Below are 23,873 nucleotides of genomic sequence, written 5' to 3'. Positions count from 1 at the left end.
GTTATCACCGCATCGCAGGAGCGTATCTACAGGGTGAGACCAGGGGCGTGCATTGGTTTTCCAGCGCGGTAGGCACTGTAAGCCTAACTTGTCGTAGTTGCGATTAATATTTAAAAATTTAGTTCCTGTTATAAGGATAAATATAAGTTCACTTATCAACATTTTTCTGCCGTTTTGTCAGATTGATCGTGTTTTTTGGCAAGATTTGTCAAATTATTTATGTCACCGTAACCAATATCATTCCACACAGTCTTCGTTGTAGAAAATAAACAGCAGGTCAAGTAAAACAATAAATTGGAATGGCGGCATCCAGCTAGCCAAGTGTATTTTTCGTAATACTTGGTATTGAAATATCTCATAGTTTTACCTTTTTGTTGAGGTAAACTAATATTTGGTATTGGTCCATTAAGAGAAACAATTTTTATTTTATCTACGAACGAAAATTGTGCAAAAGGATACTTAGGTACCTAATTTCTGTAAACAAATCGTATTTTCGCCACAATAGCGACACTGGAATTTCTCGATTATATTTTAATTACTTTTTGTGACCAATTTTAAACACAAAACACACAACAACTTCTTTTTTTCCCAATACAAACACTAAATATAATTAACAATAAACAAATCAATACAAAACAAATAACTAATGTAATTATATTAATAATTCACGCCCCTCATATAAAGTACACGAAAACACAACAACTAAAAAAATGGCGCTGTTGTTGTTGTTTACTAGACAATATTTTTATTTACGGAAATGTCATATTTTATATCTCACAATCATGAATCACGACATGTGCGATGTCAACACTCTTATGGGAGCGCAATACTGTTGAAACTCGGACACTAAGCGAACGAGATACGTCATAATAATTACTCATAAATCATAATGTAGGTATAATTTCTTTCGTTGGTTTAATCCGTGACAGCTATAGTTGTCAGTTCTAACTGTTATAAGCTTGCCTACCGTAGAAGTGCCAAAGAAGTCAAATTGCGATGGTCATATTTAAGAACGATTTACTAGTCATTGTATATTTTTTGCTGTGGTCGTATAACCTTGACAAATAAATTTTGTTATAGAAATTGGACGTATTCCACTAGGCTTGAGTAAGCATTATCGGAACTGCCTACTATCTTATCGGAACGTATTTAGTATATCGTGTAGCGAAAAACTTACTAGTTGGGTGTTCAATATAAGTTTGATTATATACTAAAAGAACTAAATTTATCTGAATTAACTTGGAATCTAGTGTAGGTATATTATTTAGAATCTAAATATGGTAGGTAGGCTATGCCTATTGGCATATATGGAATGCACGCCCCTGGGTGAGACATTTATACATCGAGCGTTCGTATCCATGAACGCATTTAGCTGAAGGGCAGCGGCAGGAGAGTTCCCTTGATACGATATGTAGGATCAACATTGTGCTCAGCTAGCGCTCGGCCTATGATAGTAAAAGGGGTCTTGTCAAAGGTGACTACGATAGCAATAAATGCGCCTGAAGTTGTTTGTTTGCGTGATAATCTACAAGAGATGTCACACAGTAAAGGTCAGATTGGGTTGATTTGCCTTGACTATAGGCGTGTTCGTGTTAGGGAAGATTTTTCCTTATTTCATAATCGCAAAGTGTCTAAAGTGTAAAAGGTTTCCTTAGTCGAGCTATAACTTTTGTTTCTAAATTCCGTGTAATTAACATTGCGCTCGTTCACAGGCAAATCAGTTGGAAGAGACAAAGACAAAAGTAAGTCCAGTGCAAAGTGCGCCAAAACTGCTGAACGGAACGAAAAACGGCGCCGCGGGCGAAGTGAAGTCCGGGCACGTGGAGGTGCAGCGGTCCCCCCCACAGGAGCCCCAGCAGCCCGAGCACGTGACCATCAAGAAGAAGCCGATGTGTAAGTGCTGCGTCGTGCAGTAAGTCGCTCGCCACACGGCATCCGGCATCGGTAACACACAGCTTATTGTCACTACTCTCACTATGTCGCGGTCGGTGTTATTCGGTGCTATCGTTTGCTCTCCTCTATATATTATGTACTCTGAAACATAGTTCTGTGCTCATTCTAATCGAGATTCATATTCCTGACATTTTAAAAATCCTCGTTGTTGGACTTGCATTTTCCGTTGTATATTTTTATAAAATAGCTACTTTTCTGTAAAACACGTGATAGGCTACAAAGTTTTTACTGTAACTAGTCTGGCTACATATATACAATATATATATATCGTGTCTATTTAATAACTTAATAAAACATAATATTATGATAAGGGATGTCATTTTATTGATGATTGTGTGAGATTAGAATCTCAAAAAATAAAAAATATATCAAATCAGAGAGAGCTCTAATGAATTAAAATAAAAGTTATTTAAAGAGAAAGTTTTATATTTGATCAGATTAACAGAACAATATTTAATTGTGAGTTGGAGATACCTGAACTTTTAATAATGATAATTTATTTAACAGACTGTTGATAAGTTAAATCTGTGTTGAATAATATTTAGAAACATAGTAGTAATGTACCTATATTTTTATATGTTTATTTATGAAAGTATTATCAGTAAAATAGTATTGAGACGGTATCAGGTGTTTGTTTGTTTGTTTGTTTGTTCCCCTTGGCTACTCAGTAAGCACTATCCGAGTATGATATCTTTCGTCCACTAGTGCTACATATTATAATGTTAGGTGGTGCTGCAGTCTCCCGCTAGTTTATATTTCGTAGATGTTAGTGTCCCCCGGGTGTCATGTCCGCGAGGGTAGAACACTACTTGGCTTTCATTCAGATCTCCCATGTTCAAATATTGGAAACAAACCATCTTAATGGACAATTATGTACAAAGTTAATTCTGCTAATGTCAGCATCTCAATAGCATTCTTGTGTATTTGTTTGCTTCTTTATAGAACTATGTCAGCAAACTGTGATTATTTTAACAGACTATTAACGGTATTTAAGTAAATCTATTGAGATTAAACAAGTCCTTTAAGTGGATGTGTATCCTTAAGTAGATAGATAGGTGAATAGAATCATTACATTAAGTTACATATTATTATTTAGATTGTTTGTTATTAGCTATTATTTGGATTCGTTTTAGAGTTATGGCGATAATCAATATAATATTGACTCAGGCGATGTGTCTCTAGTATATTAATAAGGTAGGCACACTACATCGCTTTATTTTGTTCGTCATTTGATGTTTTGTACAGTTCAGTACTTTATATGAACCATAACAATTATTGTTTAGTTGTATGACGTTATTATTGATGCGATTATTATATTAAGTAATTAATATATTCGCGAATCAAGCTTCTAGCTGGCTCTGTGTCTATTTGCGAAAACTGTTTGTTACTTACAGATTAATTGTGAAGCATATACAAATAGTAAGTGTTTGTTTATTGTTTAAGTGCAACCGTTTCAGCACAAATATTTATTATGTATGTGTCTTAACAAAGAGAGAAGCTTCGGATCGCTGTAACCTCTTTTGTATTTGTTCTAATGCCTCTCGTCGATGATTGCGTGTAACAAGAGATGTGTTCAGATAATAAGTAACCAGTCGCGGCGTCGCGAACGATCGATAGTGATCGACATTTGTCACCGGCTACTTGATCGCTTCTATCATAAGTTAGCTGTGAGTGAGACGCCAGTATGTTCCTCAATAATGTGTTTTATTTGTCAGTAAAACATTGTCATTAGGGAACTATATCTATGTTACAGGCTTACATTTGTATCGTTTCATTTTCTTCCATTACATTCATGTTTCTATTAGCTTCTTTTTTTTCCAATAATTATTTAAATTTATGTTTGAAGAAATATTAAATGACATATTTGTATAAAATATTTACTTTCTATTATGATTGTCTATCAATGAGTATGTACAAATTTATTAATTGTAATTTTATTTTAAATAAATATATAAAGCCTTTGTTTTCGTATCATTTGTCTTATGTGTAGGCTTCGATGTCCATTGTATACTATATTTAAATCTGTGGTTAGTGTCATTAAATTTTTCTTTGAACCAAATAGAAAAAATTGTTTAATTTTAAGGCAATTCGTCATAACAAAACATGTGTGCAATTCACACGTGGTAGAAGTGAAACCTTCAAAAATGATGAAGAACTTTATTATAAAAATGATGAAAAATCTTTACCAACGTATAATACGTACCCGTATACAAAAAACCAAGGTTGCTATGATGCCCTTTCCCAAGCTTTATACTATGCATGCGCACAAACACGTATAAACAAACACACGTACAACACTGAGGTTCAAGTAAATTGGGAGTTTACCTTGGTAACAACGAGTGGAGGGCAGAGGAGTACGAAGAAGAGCACAAAGAGAACCACGACCAACAATGGGTAATTACACTTATATGATAATTTTAAAATGTGCTTTGTTTAGACGTTCATGAACAATGCACATTTTAATGCAACTGCAAATGAGGTCCTGGTACATGTTGCTAGGATGACACATGATTTCAACCGCTATGAAAGACATTACTATCACCGCTACCATATTTATGTTTCCCTGGTGTCTATGTAGTAATACGTCGTGCGCATGGCGTCAGAATATATCAAGGAATACTCGCGTCATACGTAAAACAATCTCTTCTTCCACTATGATCGCCTGGTACCAAAACACTATAATGCTTCCTATTTCATTTTCTCCAATGTTAAATTTCATGTATTTATGGGTCTGTCTCATTCTCTGGCGGGCTGAATCCTATTACATTTTCCTGATTGTCTCGCTTTTTCGTCTCATCGAGTTTCAAATCACAATGATTTTAAAGAAGTTTCACTTCAAAAAGACATAAAAACACATTGTTCGTTTCGTCATCACATCACATCTGTTATTTCCTGATAATCTCACATTATGTGAGGAACCTTAAATGAAAAGGCATTAATTTTCTTCTAATTAGAACATAAAGTGGCAATCTGAACAGTTTTTCTGAAACCATCACTTTTTAAAACAAACCTTGTTTCATAAATCCTAAGCAAAAGTGACTGTCTCAGATCATGTGACCTCTTAGAATACGCTTTTTAAAAATAAGATTTAACTGGTCACAAGCTACGAAAGCTTAGCTGGAGCCGGACTTTATAAGAGCTTAAGAATGGCCCTCGTCTAAACCCAATAAACTACAAGTTGTGGTCAGTTTTAGAGGACACAGCCTGCTCTGAACAACTCACCGACATCGAGTCTCATAAAATTGTCTATAATTTGAAAGTAAAGTGAATTTTCGTATAGAATCAGGAGGTCTACTCGCAAAATCGACAACGATACTTTCGGAACGATACGATAATACTCCGAATATATCGCAACTATCCTACTCTAACAAATGTTCGAATTCCTTATCGTTTATCGTTAAATTAATCGTTAAAAAAAATTAACTCAACCCTTCTCGTCGACTTCCTATTTCTCAGGCGGCCATTTGCATTATTTCTACGCATAAACGATCAACAAAATGATTTAGTAGCAAAAAAATCCTGTTAAATAGTAAATCACATATAATTATTTCAATAATATTTATTAAGTATGTATATTGTATGGCAAATATATCTATACACCTTGAAACTATAATAGCATCGACAGCCTAGAAGGTGTCGTTGAGATTATCGTAAAAGTGACGTTTGATTATTTGTGACATTCGAATATTCGTTTCTGACATTTTCAACTAAGAGTAGGGTTAGGCCCGATAATATCGAATAATGTTTCGTTCGTTCAATCATCGTTTTGATATTGATTACGATGTAACTAAGAGTAGGATTCGACCCGACTAATGCCACGATTTATCGAATATCGATTTTAGGAGTAGGCCCCCAGTACGTAGGTATATCGTAGATTAATATAATAATTAATTATATCATTTGTGGCCAGCCAGTCAAAACATTGAGAAGCTAAAAATTAATCATTTAGAGTAGTGTTATTTTTTATTTCTGAGACATTTTTTATATATTCCTAATCTTAACTTTACCAAATATGCTGTGTGACAAAAGAGGATGCTGATACTCAGCTTGTGATGTAAACCAGTAGGTACTGGCTGCAGCGAGTTGGAGTGTCACTTGCCAGTAAACACTAAAACAAAATCGCAGAAAGAATAATAAATTTCATTTCATGATTTCATTCATCTTTAATATAAAAATAATGACCTGATGTTACGTAAGAGAGTGAGGTGCGCGCGGTGATCAAGTGATCACTGTCACTGGTCACATTAGGGGAGACCGTACGCTCAGTTACCTTCTCTTCCATAAATAAATAAATCATGTGAAATACCTATTTACCGCCTGAACTTAATTATAGTTAGGTAGTAAATGTTTGCTTTAACAAAAACAAACAAAGATCAATGTGTAATAAATCAACATTTTATTGTTAGATCTACATTACGTGTTGACTTATTAACTTGATAATCAGTAAGATGTCAGAAACAGAAATATTATAAAATAAACACAAGAAACATCCTTCTTGCTTTGCCTTGCCTTTCTTGTTGAGAGTTTTGTTGCTAATCACTACCTTCGCCATACGATGGACTATCCTACTACTCCTAAATAACGCAAGAGGACACTTACCATCAGGTCAGGTCATCACACTGTTGCAGGCTCATTAAGGCAAGGTTTTCCCAACACTAGGTAAAAATTGCGCGAACGTTAGATTCGATAGGTACGCGTGGAGACGCGTCGGGCATGGCTGAGAACGAACCGAGCGATGCGGGTCAACCGCCGACCCAGAAGGACCGCGTAATATTTTTTAAAACTGTAAGTTGTGCTAGAGTACGGAATTACTGTGATAATATTTTTTATGCATTTTTGAAGTAAATCTTTTTTATCGACGTATGAGAGAAATGTTATATTACGCGCAAAATTATGATTTCAACATATCCAAATTGCTGAAATCATAATTTTGTGCGGCGGCCATCTTGGATTTCAAAAATGATCACAAAATCGTTCTCTGCACCCTCGAGAACCTCGGACACGATATCCATATTGCTGAAATCATAATTATGAGCGGCGGCCATCTTTGAATTCAAAAATGATCACAGAATCGTTCTCTGCACCCTCGAGAACCTCGGACACGATATCCATATTGCTGAAATCATAATTATGAGCGGCGGCCATCTTTGAATTCAAAAATGATCAAAGAATCGTTCTCTGCACCCTCGAGAACCTCGGACACGATATCCATATTGCTGAAATCATAATTTTGAGCGGCGGCCATCTTTAAAATTCAAAAATGATCACAGAATCGTTCTCTGCACCCTCGAGAACCTCGGACACGAAATCCATATTGCTGAAATCATAATTTTGTGCGGCGGACATCTTTGATTTCAAAAATGATCACAGAATCGTTCTCTGCACCCTCGAGAACCTCGGACACGATATCCATATCGCTGAAATCATAATCATGAGCGGCGGCCATCTTTGAAATTCAAAAATGATCACAGAATCGTTCTCTGCACCCTCGAGAACCCCGGACACGATATCCCTATTGCTGAAATCATAATTTTGTGCGGCGGTCATCTTGGATTTATCTAACTTCCCTAAAGTACATATATATACAAAAATCCCACGTGGCATAATATTCAAAATAATATTACGTAAATTTTATTTTAGTTCTTTCCGACTTACATTTACCTATATATTTCAACAAATACGCTGTCGCATCATCATTAATTTTTTACTATGAATCCCGCTTTGTACTTGTTTGCTAAAATCTTACGTAATGTGAGCCCGAGAGACACGAACACAGTACCTTCCTTGACAGTGGTCACGGGCGTACTGCTGGCTTGAGCGAGCATGCAACCAAGGCGTCGCGTTTGGTTTATTACGAAAAAAATTAATATAAAATAATTCACAAAGCGTATTGATAAATCCCACAGTGAAAACTTATAAATACTAATAAACTATCGAATAAAATAAGTTTTGTGTTTATAGCTATCATAGTTTTATGATAATATAAACAATTCAAATAAAAATGACTATTTTTCAAAAAATAAATCTATGGAGATTTTTTTTCGTAATCGTGTTTTAGAAACAGCGATAATTTAGATAAAGAAATGAAGATAAACATGTCAAAAAATTTGTAGAAGTATTTTAAGTAGATTTTTAAAAATGTTACTTTTTAGGACTATAGCGCCTTAATTGTTCTACGAATCGATAAATCCATTATGAAATGAATAAATAATTAACTTACTTATTTTAGCCGTTATATAAATATCGTCTCGAACCAAATTATGTTTCGATAACAATAATATTTAGAACTGATCCTAACAAACCTTCGTTTTCGTACAAAGGTGATGTAGGTATCTGAAAAAAATAATATGTATAGTAATTAATTCGCATTAGTTTATTTATTAATAATTATTAAAACATTTATTATAGGTTTTCCGGAATAAACTAGGGCTTACTAAACATACGATAACCAGCTTTAAAGGCTTCGTCTACCAAAATGATCATATCTTGATCTGTCCAGCCACCTAAGGTACTAACTGAAATAAAGGTTAATATAATGAACGAATATGAATGGTTAACTGATATAAAATATACAATATTATGAAATGGATAAGTATCAAAACAAACGATAAAATAATTAAGTGTGTACCTAAACTCCTATAAAAGGCATGTTTCAGTTGGTAATCTTTGCAATAATAATTACTTACTTAATTTAATTCAAGATAGTCACATTAATTGTAATGACCAATAACGTCTATATTTTATGAAGGCGCTTTGTTGTCAGTTAGTTTATTATGTACCTATTATATTAGTTGGTAGTTCGTACCTATCTTCTATCAATTTCGAGGACATCTTGTACTAATTACTAAAATAGGAATTATCATTTCAGGCGAAAGACGTCTTACTGATTGGTAGCTTATCATTTAATTATAATGATTAACTAAATTGTATTTATTTGTTGAGTATCTTGCCGGTTCTTGTCGATTCTCAAGTACCTAATTCTCAGTTTGATTTTGTTTGTGACGAATAGCTACGAGTATCTAATGGCTGCTATCATTTCTGTCAAAGTATACATTTACTGGGCGATTAATGGATGTAACAGTAAAATTATAAAAGGGAAACCGAATCACAAACAACGCCCACTTTCAAAGTAAAAGCACATTGCACACTTTAGTAAAGCGTTAGCTACTTTGGAAACGGATTTATATAAAAATATTATAAGTATTTATGTTTCCCAGTGATATTGGAGGAGTAGCTCAACACAAGAATCAAAAAATGTTTTCAAATACATCGTTTCAAAATATTAAAATGAACTTACTCCCGACGGCTGGAATACACATGCCGTTACTCAATAGAAATGATGAACACTGTGCCCAATTTAATGTTACGACTCGAGACATTGTGTTAACAATAAAAAATAACAAATTTTAATCATAATATGGCTGCATAAATGATAAATATTATAATAATATCCACTAACTTCACCTCATAACAAAGGATTTAACGTTTCTCTACAAAGTTTGTAAATGTAACCTTCACGGCGAAACTAATATGTGGGTAAGTTACAATAATTATTGTTAAACAGTAATTAATATCCGATTGAGTACCTAGTTATTACCTATATTCATTATATAAAGTACCTTCATATGACATTAATGTACTTACTAATGTTTTTCTACTTAATAGAGAGTTAGGTGCCTATGTGTATTTTAAATTAGTTAACTATGTACATTTTGAATATTATTCAAAAACTGGTAGATAACTAAATTATATTTTTAAGTAGGACTTATTTTATTTTATTACAAAATCCACAATTCAACATAAGCTACATAATATCTTATGTATAAAATTCTCGTGTCACAACGTTCGTTACCTTACTCCTCCGAAACGGCTTTACTGATTTTTACCAAATTTTATATGCATATTCAATAGGTCTGAGAATCGGCTACGATCTATTTTTCATACCCCTAAGTGATAAGGGTTGTTCACCCTTAACATTTTATTTTAAATTTTTGACATTTTTTTTTTAATTTTTTTTCTATATACGATCGATAAATCGAATCGAAAATAGTTCTACTATTTTGCATCGCCATTTTTACATTATTCTGTTCCATTCACAAAACCGCTATAGGGTTGCAAGGTAGTATTCGAATACAATAATAATTGTAGTAAGATATATTTGGTACGTCTGAGAATCGGTTGCATCTAATTTTTAAACCTCAAAAATTATTGTTATAGAATTTTTTTTAATTACTTTATATGGCAATACAACGTTTGCTGGGTCAGCTAGTAATTTATAATAATACTTTATTTTCATTTTTTTTAAATCACTGACTTAAATTACTAAATGTACAATATTTATTATATAATACTAATTATTTACATGATTTAATTTTGTTAATTGTAATAACATTCAAAAACGGTTTTGCAGTGATATGAGAAGGAGTGTACCTCTGATCCCGAAACTAGTTAAAACTGTATCTTCGGGGTCAGTGATTCCTTGACAAATGAAACTTGAATGAAACTGGAAACATAGTGTCGCGTAACAACTCTTCGACGTACATGGCAAGAGTTGTCAAAGTTAGAGTCGCGTAGTAACGCTTCGACGTACCCGACGAGAGTTGCCAATAATAGTGTCGCGTAGCAACGCTTCGCCGTACATGACGAGAGCTGTTGTCAAACGTAGTGTCACGTAGCAACACTTCGACGTACATGACGAGAGTTGTCAATTATAGTGTCGCGTAGCATCGCTTCAACGTACATGACGAGATTTGTCAAACATAGTGTCGCGATGCAACCCTCCGACGGCTTTGACGACGTACATGACGAGAATTGTCAAACTTAGTGTCGCGTAGCAACGCTCCAATGCAGATGACGAGAGTTGTCAAACTTTATGTCATTGATAATTTCGACAGCTCCGTCAAAAACACTCGTAGCTCAGCGGAACTGTTTACTTCAGACGCTGAAAACCCGGGCTAGATACATACTACTACACTGTAAGGATTTTTTTGGTTTTATAAAATCAAAGGATATTTCTAGTTAGATCTGGATCAAATCGAACCGAAAAAAAGGATAGAAAATCTATTAGCACTATATTAATAGTTAAATGAAATTTATAGTACAATTTAAATTAAAAGATGGAAGAGAATCATTTTGAGAATATAACAAGCCCGGGAGTGCTTGTAGCCTTACTAAGTGTGGCCTACGGCAGTTCTAGTTTAGACTCGGAAGTTAAAAAGGAAGAGAAGAAGAAGAAGTGAAAAGTATTAGATAGTGATCCAGTGAGCAGAAGATAGAAGAGAACCTGTTTTCTGTGCAGTGTGATCTGCTGAAGGCACCGCATGAGGAACAACGGTAGACCGGCCAAGTGTCTCGTTCCTTTAAATTGAAAAAATATCTATTTGATCTCTCTTCTCTATTCTGCTGGTTTCCTTCCTGCATTGGCTTAGGTACGCATTAAACCTTTTTGCAAGATATTCAAACAATGATTTTATGTTTGTTTCGAATACGAATTCCTTTGTGATCCTAGTATTTAAGTTTTTAAGTAAGTTGCTAGTTGTTATGCATTGTTGGAGAGCTAAGAAAACGCTTCCAGATTATTTATTTAAAATAACCTGCAAACCAAGTTTCATAACTCTTTTTGTTTTTAAAGCGTTTTAGTGGAAGAAAATCACAAAAATATATTGAAACAATAGGTATCTTTTTTATAAATTTGGACCGGTAGTTGTTGTTTAAACATGGATAAATAACCAGTGTTTGTTCGATTACATAAATCAAAAGAAAAAATAATATTTTACTTGATACTTTTTTTGAAATAGGTAAGTAGGTACATGATACACATTATTATCCAAAAAAGCGAAAAATGTTTAATTTAATTAAATGTTTAACATGATTACTGAAAAATCGTTCAGTTCTGCATAATGCATAATATTGGGTTTAACATTACCATAATTAGACCTCTCGATCACCTTCTAATAGTAGTAGGTACATCAATTTACCAGTAACCATGCATTAAAAATGATTAAAAAATAATATTCTTTCTCTTTGTTCATTTGTCAGTGTCAAGTGCTCTTTTCAACAATATGTATACTCTATGATTGTTTGATTTGAAACAAAACGAAGGGGGTAGGTAGTGTTATGACATAAAGGTATATAATGTCAAAGAGTATAATAATATATAGGGAACATAATGTATAGTTTTAGTGTATACAGTCGAATTATTGGTATTGTACTGTGCAAGACTGAAAATGAACGTAGTGTTTAACTGGAAACTTAAAACTTGAAAGTTAACTAATTTGTGTTCAAACAATTGTGGCAAAAATCAAAACGTAAAGTATCGAGTTTACAAAGTGATTTTAATCGCATTCAATAACTTTTTCTTTTTTGAAAATAGGTATTTTTACCACACGGCGAAAATGAGTTTACACAAAAACAGGTAAATAGTTTTCCTATCATCTTATGTACCAACTATAAAACTTAGAAAGATTATGGAGTTTCAAGCAAGAAATAAAGCCATTTGTACTTATATCCTAAATTACATCAAGTAGTATAGATGCCTGCAAATTTTATTTATGTATATTCCAGTAAGTAAAATGTAAAAACCTGTTGATATGGTATGTGGATCGAGACTAGGCAATAACTAGTTTATATTTATGACTAGGATTTATTGTTATAAATGTAATGTGCTTTTATTCCTCTATTGTTTTAGAATTAAAGCATTTCAAGAAGTGTTAAACATGGAACACATTGATATGAGCACTCTCCAAAGTCTGGCATTTAATGGTAAGACAGAGTTCTGTAAATAACAGCCCTGTAACTGTAAATGTGTAACAACAGTGTAGTGATAAGGCAACTCATGCTATGTTAGTTGTTTGAGCATGTGTTTTATGTCAATTATATACCAGTTGAAACAGTCTTTATGAATATTGATGGAGCACTACACAATATGTATGATACAGGTATACCGGAGGAAAAGGGACTCCGATCTATAGTTTGGAAAGTGTTGCTGTATTACATCCCTACTCGGAAACAAGACCGGCAATCAACACTTTTAAAAAAGAGACAGCTTTATAAACAATTAATAGGTGAGTATACCATATCAATATGATATATTTTTTAAATCAATTTGTGTCACAATGTGCTAATTTTTGTATCACATGCCTGAAATACTTTTAAGGATTTTACTTAGTTTGGTATTTATTATTGCTATTCTTGCCATAAATACTGAAACAAAGAAAAAAAGATCTATTTCAAATAACATTTATTACTTTTACAGTGTGTTAGTACAATGTATTAACATATATATAAAAGAATTTAAAATATAAAAAGCTTATTTGACAGTGGTCTCATTGGCTGCAATACAGTCTTAATACCCACCAAACCATCACTGAAGTCGATAGTGCCCATGTTGCAGTCTGTTAACTAACTTGTTTGTTAAAATGTTGCTCAATTGTAAAAATTTTCTCATCCATAAACAAAATTGTTCTGTGAACTCCACTTGCATACTGCTTCAGTAGTTGTTTCAATTTTACCACCCTATTATTTTTGAAATTTTCAATTAAAAAATGACCATGAAGGTATGTCTCTTATAGGCGGCAAGTCCTAAGTCATCTTGTAAGATATGTGACATGGTTCTAGGCTTGGACAAGTAAAAAATTAAGGACTAGGTGTTCACCGACATAACAAGGAAGCATCAAAACAAGCCAGTTAATGTGTAAATACATAGCGACACACACACTTACACATCTCCGCCATTATGACATCTGCCATTGTGTGTGACGGATCAGTATATGTTTTTATTTTATTTATTTATTTAGAAATACCAACATTTGTTTACATTGATGCGTTATATATTTATAATACAGACTAAATATAACGTACTTAATGTAACAAACAATAATTACAGGTATCTACCACATGCTTTAATAATTTACACAAAGTAAATATTAGTTTAAGAAAAAAAAATATATGCTATCAAGTAATAATGGTTAAATGATTTGGTATTTAATTATTATTATACAAGATTATCTATATATATAATGTTGTAGTTCTAAATTGGATAAACAGTAAATACACATCAAGATACTGTTAAAGTTGTACATTATGAAATTCTGTTTCCAAAATAAAGAATAGCTCCGTGGTTTAACAGATATTTGTTATTTAATAATCTATTATCTATTGTATTATTAACAATAAGGTGGTTGTTGTTATCTAAATTGAATGTGCTAAATACTAAGTAATTATAGATAATCAATATGTCACTTTACGCAAACGGAAACAGAATCAGAGTATGGATGACCTTTACTTAGAAACATCACCTAGCACTAGTGAAGACATAAAAAGCTTACCGGACCTGTCTACAATTAATTGCGAATTAGATGATTTCAATAAAAAATTCTTACATTGCAATCTTTATTAGACAGAACAACGTCTGTCGGGTCAGCTATTTATATATATATATATAAAAGACTAAGAAATATAATTATTATGACTACATTTTATTCACTAAACTTAAATACAAATAATTTACGAACTGTATGGACAGAAGATGTGAAGTTAATATTGATATAATCGCTATATGTGTTTACTATCTCGCACAGCCTAGGAATAGGAGAGTTAGCTCCAAACATACTTCTTCGAACCGGTGGAACTAGCGGAACAATTTGCTTCCGGGGATACCTACTAGCGACACGAAAATTAATTTTATTCAGAAGCTGAGGACAGTCAATCATGTCATTAAAAAGTTTTAATACAAAGATAAGTCTTCTAAGTAAATCATTTTGAAATATACGAATCTATTAGCATAAGAAGACAGACTTTTTCTTGGAAGTCCGTTTGATTAACTTAAATGCCAAATTTTTTTTTTAAAACCGATTCATATTCCAATTTGGTCCGTACCAATAAGTTGTAAGGTGAAATTTTTAAAAAGTTGTTATGAAATACTTTTATGTTTCTAATTAAAAATCCTAACATTTTAGATGGCCGAGAGGTAACATACTCTATATGGGGAACGAAAGTTAGCTTCGCATCAAAAACAATCCCCAGATCTATATTAAAATATTTTCAAAATGCTGCCTTGTATTCAGAAATTGTGTAAAAAAAATGCTAGGGTACAATAAGTGTTGGGGAATTACCTTTCACAGATAGAATAGTAGTTATCACACTATTTTTTGTTCTTTTCATAATACAAATTAGTTAGATGTTTGGAACACAAAACCTCCGCTACGCGTGATAGTAACATCCAGTGTGACCGGAAAATAAACAGGGGCTTTAACCAAAAAATTATGTAATCCAATTTTAATGGTGTTCTAAGTAGATAATTCATATAATATAAATATAATATATATATTTTAGTATTTTAGTCTTTACCCATATTTTTTTTGAAGTAGTGTGGAACACATTTGTGCGCTTATATTATAAGCGCACAAATGTAGGGTAGCTACACGTGTCCTCCGGGTGGTGCTAAATGAGTAACAATGCCGAGTGTCAGGCGGCAGTAAATAACCAGACCGGTTTAATAATTCCTAACAAGACTTATCTGTGTGGGTAGTAAATGACCTGCACCACCCGTTACCTCGTGGTCATGTTTCGCGAAATCGGTAGTCTTGGCTTAATCGCCCTGGCTAAGTGGATGATAACCTCAATAAAAAAATCCCCAAATCCTAAGGTGGGACACGTGCCGAGAGGATGCATGACTGATGGGAAGATCAGGCTCAAACGCCATCTTCATTGGACCTGGCTCACTTTGAAGTTATGTGCCTTCACACGGGAATAGGCGTTACCCTGTGTGTGACCTGTTTATCGACCTCACTCGTGGGAACAAAAATTAACAAACACTCAATTAACACAATTTCAACTACACAAGATAAAACAAAAACTAAGGTAACTCAGCAAATAATTCATCCTGGTATATTTAACAGACCCAGGTCGCACTCCATCTCTGAAATTAACCAAACCAATAATAATGCTAATAAGCTGGATCAACAGAATTATTGTCACCCCAAAATGAGTTAGATGGATTCTGGACTGGTGTCCCTAATAAAAACAAAAAAGGCAACGTGATTGTACCATCAATGACAGAGCTCTAAAGCAGTCAAAACTGAATAGATACTGGCTTAGCGATTCTGTGCCTACATATAATTCTTTTTCTGTATTAGAACTCCTACAGGATGATTCAAGCCAAACTCCACAAACAATATAAAAATAAAAATAAAGATCTTATCACTATAAAATTGTAAATCTAACTATTGTACACAGTGTTATATTATTTACATTCACATTGAAAATATGTAAGTACAACTAATATTTGAGTTCTATGTTACATTGCTTCTTAATTGTTTTTTTTAAATTATATAAACTTTGACTAAATATGTCGATTTCACAATTTTTATTACTACTTAACTCGTTACATAATTGGCACATACGATGAAGTGGATTATTATATGCGACATTGTTGTAACAGTGCGGTATTGCAAAAATTGTAGGCATACGAGTGGCTTGCTTGCGAGTAATAAAGTGAACATCTGTTAATAAATCATTGCTGAAAGTCCCATGCACAATCCTGTGTACGATAGCCATGTCAGCAATTTCTCGCCTGCATTTAAGAGTTTGAAATTTAAAATATACCAAGCGGTCCTCATACTCAGGTATGGCTCGTCTCAATCCCATTCTCATACATAATTTTCTAATGAATCGCTTTTGAACTGTTTCTATACTATCTTTGTCAGCTTTGTAAATGGGTGCCCAGACTGAGGAACAGTACTCAAGTTGCTGTCTTACTAGTGAGGTGTAAAGTATCTTTAGCGAATCTATATGCTTGAATGGTTTTAAGGTGCGCATCATAAATCCTAGCATCCTACTTGCTTTTTTACCACACACCTAAATAACGTACAACACCAACCCAGACTAAACTGGTACCATCTATGGAATAGTTAAAATTTATTGTATTCCTTTTTTTCGTGAAGCTAATAAATTGACATTTTTTTATATTTACTGACATGTCGTTAGTTTTACACCATTCATTTAGAGTATTAACGTTATCCTGAAGTAAATAGCAATCTTCGATTCTTGATATCTGGGTGTATAATTTAATATCATCAGCATAAGCTAAACATTTACATGTCATTTTATCAAGGAGGTCATTGATAAAGATCAAAAATAGCAGGGGTCCTAAATTTGAGCCCTGACGGGACCCCGGAAGTGGGTTCAAAAGGAATAGATTCAAAACCATACAATGCAACTATCTGGGAACGATTCATGAGATAACTATGTAACCAACGATGAAGATTAACATTAAAACCTAAGTGTTCTAGCTTGTTTAAGAGAATAAAATGATTGACCCGATCGAAAGCTTTAGAAAAATCAATATACACTGAGTCAACTTGGGATTTACTATTAAAGAACTGACATAAGTAATTTGAATATGTTAACAGATTGGATGCAGTAGACTTACAACTGAAAAAGCCATGTTGAACCGGATTAAGTCTATGCTTGAAATGATTATAGAGTGAATTATAAACCATACTCTCAAATATTTTTGCAAAACAGTTTAATAAACTAATAGGCCGGTAGTTTGTTGCGTCAGTTTTGTCACCTGCTTTATGTATGGGAGTGATTTTAGCAATTTTCCATAGCTCAGGAAAAACTCCTTCACTTAGTGATTTCGTTATAATAATTGTCAACGGTACTTTCAGAGACGACGCACACATCTTAATAAATATTGGTGGTATCATATCTGGTCCACTACCTTTGTTAATGTCGATTTTGTTGATGTGCTTATATACTTCATATTCAGAAATTTTATTTGAACATATTGAGTAACTGGAACTTGGAAAATCTGGATTATACGCTGTAGTTGAGTTGTTAGATTTGTAAACAGATAAGAAGTATTCAGCAAAAAGATTCGATATATCATTTCCAGAGCTAGCAGTTTTATTCAAATATCTAATTGACTTAGGCAGATCATTGGTAATACGCTTAGATTTGGTATATCGCCAAAATGCTTTCACATTATTTTTAAGACTGCATTCTATATTACATATATAAGACTGGAAACATTGGTTCATCAATAATTTTGAGCGAGTCCTTAGCAGAGCATACTGATCATAGTCACGAGGGTTGTTGTACGCTTTAAATCGATGATGATATTTACTTTGCTCTTTCAATGTCTTAATTAGTGGTTTGGAAAACCATGTAGGATGTCGAGTACTTTTACGTGATCCAGAAGGCGTATTCTTATTAATTATATCCCAGAGATTGTTATAGAAAAAATCTACGAAATCATTGCATTGTAATGAATCAGCACTGAACCAATCAATGTCACCTATTTCTGTGATACATTTCGCGTAGTCAGTTTTTCTAAAATTTTATATAGGAAAAAGTGTGTTCTCTCTTAAGTGCTTGGATAAATCTATAGTAAAATCAATTGGTGGATGAAATTTATCTTCTGGTCTGCTTATAGGAACAGTGCGAGTCACATTAATTAGATTCAGATCTGTAAGTATTAATTCAAGAACATTATTACAGCAATTTGTAATTTTATTATATTGCATTAAGTTATTTTTGTTCATAAAATCATTAAGGAAATGTAACCAAGCAATGTTCGTATGATAGCTTTGCCATATAGTATCGGGTATATTGAAATCACCCATGATCATAGTTTTAATAGTAGGTGATGATGAAACTATATGAGCACATTTGTTCAAGAATTGTTTAAATACAGCAATTGGAATATATGCAGGTATGTAAACCACGCAAAGATTAATAATAAACCCATTTATACGGAGACGCACCCACAGATCTTCAAGATCAGTTTCGTTAACGTTTAAAAGTTCGTAGTTTATATATTTTGATAAAGCAATTAGCACTCCACCTCCATGATCTTTGTTATACTTTTTCAAGAAATTCGAATCCCTATCACGCCTTATTACTCGATATCTAGCATCAAACATTTCTGAAGAAAATACAGCATCAGTTAGCCATGTCTCACATAAACATATTACATCAAAGTCAATACATAATATAGTGTTAAAAATATCTACACATTTAGTATTCATACCTCTAATATTTGGCAAATAGACTTTCAGACCCATAGTTGGTCGTAAGATGAATTAAAAGAACCTTGACATAAAAAATAAACTAATTTTCTTAAACTATTTTATCTAAAGATTGGGAAGATTTTATGAGGATATAGCGGGAATTTTCGTCCTTTCTTACATAGATGTGACCATCGCGAATCCACACAAACTTATATTTACTCTCCTTTGCCTTCAGCCGAGCAGCAGCGTGGAGAGACTTGTTCGCAGGTGACAGAGGTTCAGCGACATATATAGGCGATCTATCTCCACCAATGCCCACGACGTTCGTGTTGAGTTTATTAGAGGGATTTGATTTATTATACCGAGACACGGCAGAGAGAAATTCATCGCGGCGCCTAGGGCTCGTCAATTTAGCCACGATTGTTCGCGGTTTCTTGTTGTCTTTATTAATTTTGGCAACTCTGGTAACTTTCATAACATCGTAATCTTCAAGCTTTATTGATACAGTGGTTGCAATCTGCTTTATTATGCTTACCAAATTCTCAGATTTGGACTCATTAACACCATGTATCTCAATATTACATTCCCTCAACTGCTGTTCTAAAAATCTTACTGTCTCATTTAGTCTACTGATATCCGCAATATTTTTATTAGTAAGCTCATCATGACGTTGACTGTCAAGCACTAACTTTTCCACTTTGATGCTGAAATAATCATACTTATCACTCAGAAATGTAACAGAGCTTTGAAGTTCTTTCAGCCGCCCTTCCAGTGGCGATATTACTGTCGTCATTTGAGCTAAAATCATCTGCGGTATTTCCTTCTTCATAGCTTGAACTATCTCATTTTTAAGTGTGGTCAATTGAGCATCGGAAATAAATTGTGATAATACGACGGCTTCATTATTAGTTTCATTAATAAACGACGGACTGCCACTATCTTACGCTATCTTAATGGGTGTACTTGAATTACCGCCACCGCGCTTGGCTTTAGCAGAGCAATCTGGGCATAACCATCCCTCTGCAATTCTCGACTGTGGCAAGGTTTTGTTACTATTGTAGTTTACGCAGGTTTGATGGAAGCATTTTTTACACTTGGGGCAATTTACCCACGGTTTAGTACGTCTTATTTCATCACTACACCCTGCACAGATCATAGACATTTTTTGCGAATAATGTAAATATTAAAAACAATACAAGAAGAGAAAAAAACAGTAATAACACTATATTAAATATTACTGTAGATTTGATCCTGGGGCGCCGCAGTATTAGTCTGCTTAAAGACCACATAGCTATGCGTTATCTAGGATTCAGAATGAAATATACAATGTAAATTTATCTGTGTCTTGATTAAAGCTCAAACGTCATAAACACGAATGTGAGTTTATCCAGTTTGAAAGTACCCTCCACTTATACTGATTCACTTTATAATTATGTATTTGCGCACAAATCCAAGACACTTGATAGTTAGTTAATTATTGAACATCGTAAATGATAGTCCCGCGAAGTTATAATAGTGAAACTCGTTTGATTATAGTCACTTATTATATTAAATGTGGCACTTGTTAATCCACACAACACCACGCTAAGTTAGAAAAAAAGGTGTTCGGACTTAAGCAATTTTAGTGCAAGTTTTATTTAAAATATTTGTGGGATAACACTATAAGTTGGAGATTGGATAATGTTCTATCTTTAGAATCTAAGGTAACACATATTTAGCAACAATAATAATTTTAAACTTTATATCTTACTAAGATTAATGTCCAATGTATGAACGATACGTCACATTGAAAGTCTTACAGAACAAAAAAGTAAAAATACAACCTCAATCAAGCGAAGCGTTCAAAATTATAACATAAGAATTGGACGATAAAAATACAGAATACTATACTTATAAACCGAAACAAGAACGGAATTTCAAAGTAATACTCAAACATATGCACTCGTCAACAGACACTGAAGACATCAGAGAAGCACTCGCAGCCCTTGATCATAAATTTACTAATATATGGAATATAAAGCAAACATATACCAAGAAGCCACTAGATATGTTTTTAATCAAACTACAGCCAAAAACGAATAACAAAGATATATATAATATCAGAGGAATCCTTAATTTCCATTGTTAAGTTCGAACCACCAAGCCCAAAACGCAGCTTACCACAGTGCTCTAATTGTCAGGACTATGGCCACACCAAAACGTACTGTCGTCGTAAGGCAAGATGTATTAAATGTGCTGGTTACCATGCTTCCTTTGAATGCCATGTGTGCCAATGAAATGTGTGCAATGCAAAGGAAACCATCGTGCAAATTATAAGGGCTGCACAGTCTTTAAAGAACTCCAAAGACAGAAATACCAACCACTTCGTAGTAAAATAGAAGTGAATCATAAAAATGACAGATTCTGCCAGTACAACTGATTGAGCAAACCAAAACATATGCTGAAACAGTTAGACATGAAAGGGAAAAACCGAAAATTAATACATTTAAATATAGCCAAAATAGACAGACTTCAGACGAAGAGACAAACGAACCGAAAGATAACTCTATCCTCTCCAAACAGATAATGACAATGTTCAAAGAAATGATGCAGCAAATGACAACTATGACAAACCTACTTATGAATATCATGTCCCTACTGCATTCACATTCAGACCATTAAAAATTGCTATGTGGAATGCCAACGGGCTGTCAAATCATAAGTTATAATGTTCTTAAATACCAACAATATAGACATAATGCTAGTATCCGAGACCCATTTTACAAATAAAAGTTTCTTTAAAGTGCCTAGATACAAAATGTACAATACAAACCATCCTCACGGCTCCGCTCATGCAGGCTCAGCCATACTAATTAAACAAAATATCAAACACTATGTGACAAATTCGTACTGTAGTAACGAAATTCAAGCTACTAATATTGTAATTGAATCCTTTAAAGGTCCGCTAACAATTTCAGCCCTTTACATGCCCCCTAGGCACAACCTTAAAAATGACAGCTACACTTCGTTCTTTCAAACGCTGGGCAACAAATTCATTGCAGGAGGTGATTATAATGCGAAACATATTGACTGGGGTCACGCATTATAACTCCCAAGGGACGTGAACTCAGTAAAACAATACACCAGCTCAATCTCCAAGTATCATCTATCGGCGAACCAACGTACTGGCCCAGTGATGTCAATAAGAAACCTGATCTGGTCGACTTCTTCGTCACTAAAGGCATTCCGGCGTCATCCTTGTGCTGTACATCCAGCTTAGATTTATCTTCTGATCATACTGCAATCATAGCTGAACTACGCAATAAGCCTGTGCTAATAAAGTGACCCTGTAAACTCCACAGTAAAAACACGGATTGGATTAGATTCAGACAACGATTAAAGATAGTATCCTTTAAATAAATTCTCAAATCCCATTAAATCCATCTGACTGTGACATAGCTAATGCCGTAGAGATATTTAATAAGCGTGTCCAATGAAGTGTTGAAAGACCTATCACTTTCCAATCACCCTTACGTAAAGAAGATGGAAGCTGGGCAAGAGCTGATGCAGATAGAGCAATAGTATTCGGTGAACATTTGTCTTGCGTATTTACTTCTAATCCCGACTTAGGATCAACTAAAATAGACGAGGTTAGGGAAAGCATGTCCTTGACCCATCAGCTATCACTTCACACAAAATGCCATTCGTTAACAAGTCTCAAAAAAGGCACCCTTTTATGATCTCATAACAGCAAAAACATTAAAAGAATTACCTGAATTACCTTAGGCATTATATTATTGACACAAATATACAATGCTATTTTAAAACGCGCATTCATTCCTGAGCAATGGAAAACCGCTGAAATAATCCTTATCCTTGGAAAGGAACCAGATAAAGGTACATCATATCGCCCCATAAGCCTACTGCCAATAGCTTCTAAACTGCTGGAAACCCTCGTTATGAAAAGACTTCTACCAGAAATCAATAAATAAAATATAATCTCTTTGCACCGGTTTGGATTTCGTGAGACTCATGGAACCGTTCAACAAGTTCATCGAATAGTCAATGAGATCAATACCGCTTTTGAAAAAAGAAAGTACTGCTCGGCAGCCTTCCTCGATATCTCGCAAGCTTTTGACCGAGTTTGGCACCAAGGCGTACTATTCAAGATATTGAAAATCCTTCCTCCAAACTTCTATCTATTTTTAAAATCTTATCTTACTCGACGTCACTTTTATGTAAAGCTTGGTGAAGAAAAATCTAACTTATACGACATTAAGGCGGGAGTCCCACAAGGAAGTGTTATGGGTCCAGTCTTATACCTATTATATACGTTTGACCTACCATTAGCAAAAAATGTGCTTGTGGGCACCTTCGCTGATGATACAGCAGTGTTATCTACTCATGAAGATCCGGAAATTGCATCCAATATGCTACAACGAAGTCTTGATGAGATTTCCGTGTGGCTGCGCGACTGTCGCATCAACCGAAGGAGTCCAAATCTGCTCATATGACCTTCACACTTAGACATGGCTTATGCCCTCCAGTAAAATTGAATAACATTGAAATACCCCAATGCGAGGAAGTGCGATATTTGGGTATACTCGTGGACAGAAGACTGACATGGAAAAAACATATTTTCAATAAAAGAAAAGCACTAATTGGCATATATCTCAGAAAGATGCACTGACTAATGTCGCGACACTCAAAATTGTCTCTCAGTAATAAATTTCTCCTATATTAAAGTATATTAAAGCCTGCATGCCTGGAACTGCATCAAATTCAAACCTGGAAATTCTCCAACGCTTTCAGTCTAAAATGCTGCGGATCATAACAAATTCACCTTGGTATATCACAAACATCCAACTTCACCGCGACTTGAAAGTACCAATGGTCAAACAGGAGATACTTAATAAACTCAAGTCT

At 34.0% G+C, this 23,873-nt stretch overlaps 2 protein-coding genes across 3 annotated transcripts in view; both read left to right on the top strand.

Moving 5' to 3' along the window:
• LOC126978756 (uncharacterized) overlaps positions 1-3,914 on the top strand; it is a 72,558-nt gene extending 68,644 nt beyond the window's left edge. The window contains exon 6 of the mRNA XM_050827806.1: positions 1,713-3,914. Coding sequence (XP_050683763.1) covers positions 1,713-1,916 — 204 coding nt within the window. The 3' untranslated portion in view covers positions 1,917-3,914. The remainder of the gene's footprint in view (positions 1-1,712) is intronic.
• An 8,243-nt stretch (positions 3,915-12,157) lies between these two features.
• LOC126978752 (TBC1 domain family member 13) overlaps positions 12,158-23,873 on the top strand; it is a 46,978-nt gene continuing 35,262 nt past the window's right edge. Inside the window, exons 1-3 of one of the 2 annotated variants that reach the window (XM_050827801.1) lie at positions 12,158-12,367; positions 12,641-12,714; positions 12,891-13,016. In XM_050827801.1, the coding sequence (XP_050683758.1) occupies positions 12,348-12,367; positions 12,641-12,714; positions 12,891-13,016 (220 nt within the window). In that variant the 5' untranslated portion in view covers positions 12,158-12,347. Of the gene's footprint in view, positions 12,368-12,640; positions 12,715-12,890; positions 13,017-23,873 lie in introns of those variants that run through there. The other variant, XM_050827802.1, reaches the window with a different exon arrangement.

Source organism: Leptidea sinapis, chromosome Z (assembly GCF_905404315.1).
Source record: "Leptidea sinapis chromosome Z, ilLepSina1.1, whole genome shotgun sequence".
NCBI lineage: Eukaryota > Metazoa > Arthropoda > Insecta > Lepidoptera > Pieridae > Leptidea > Leptidea sinapis.
This window is presented reverse-complemented; position numbering and strand designations above follow the sequence as displayed.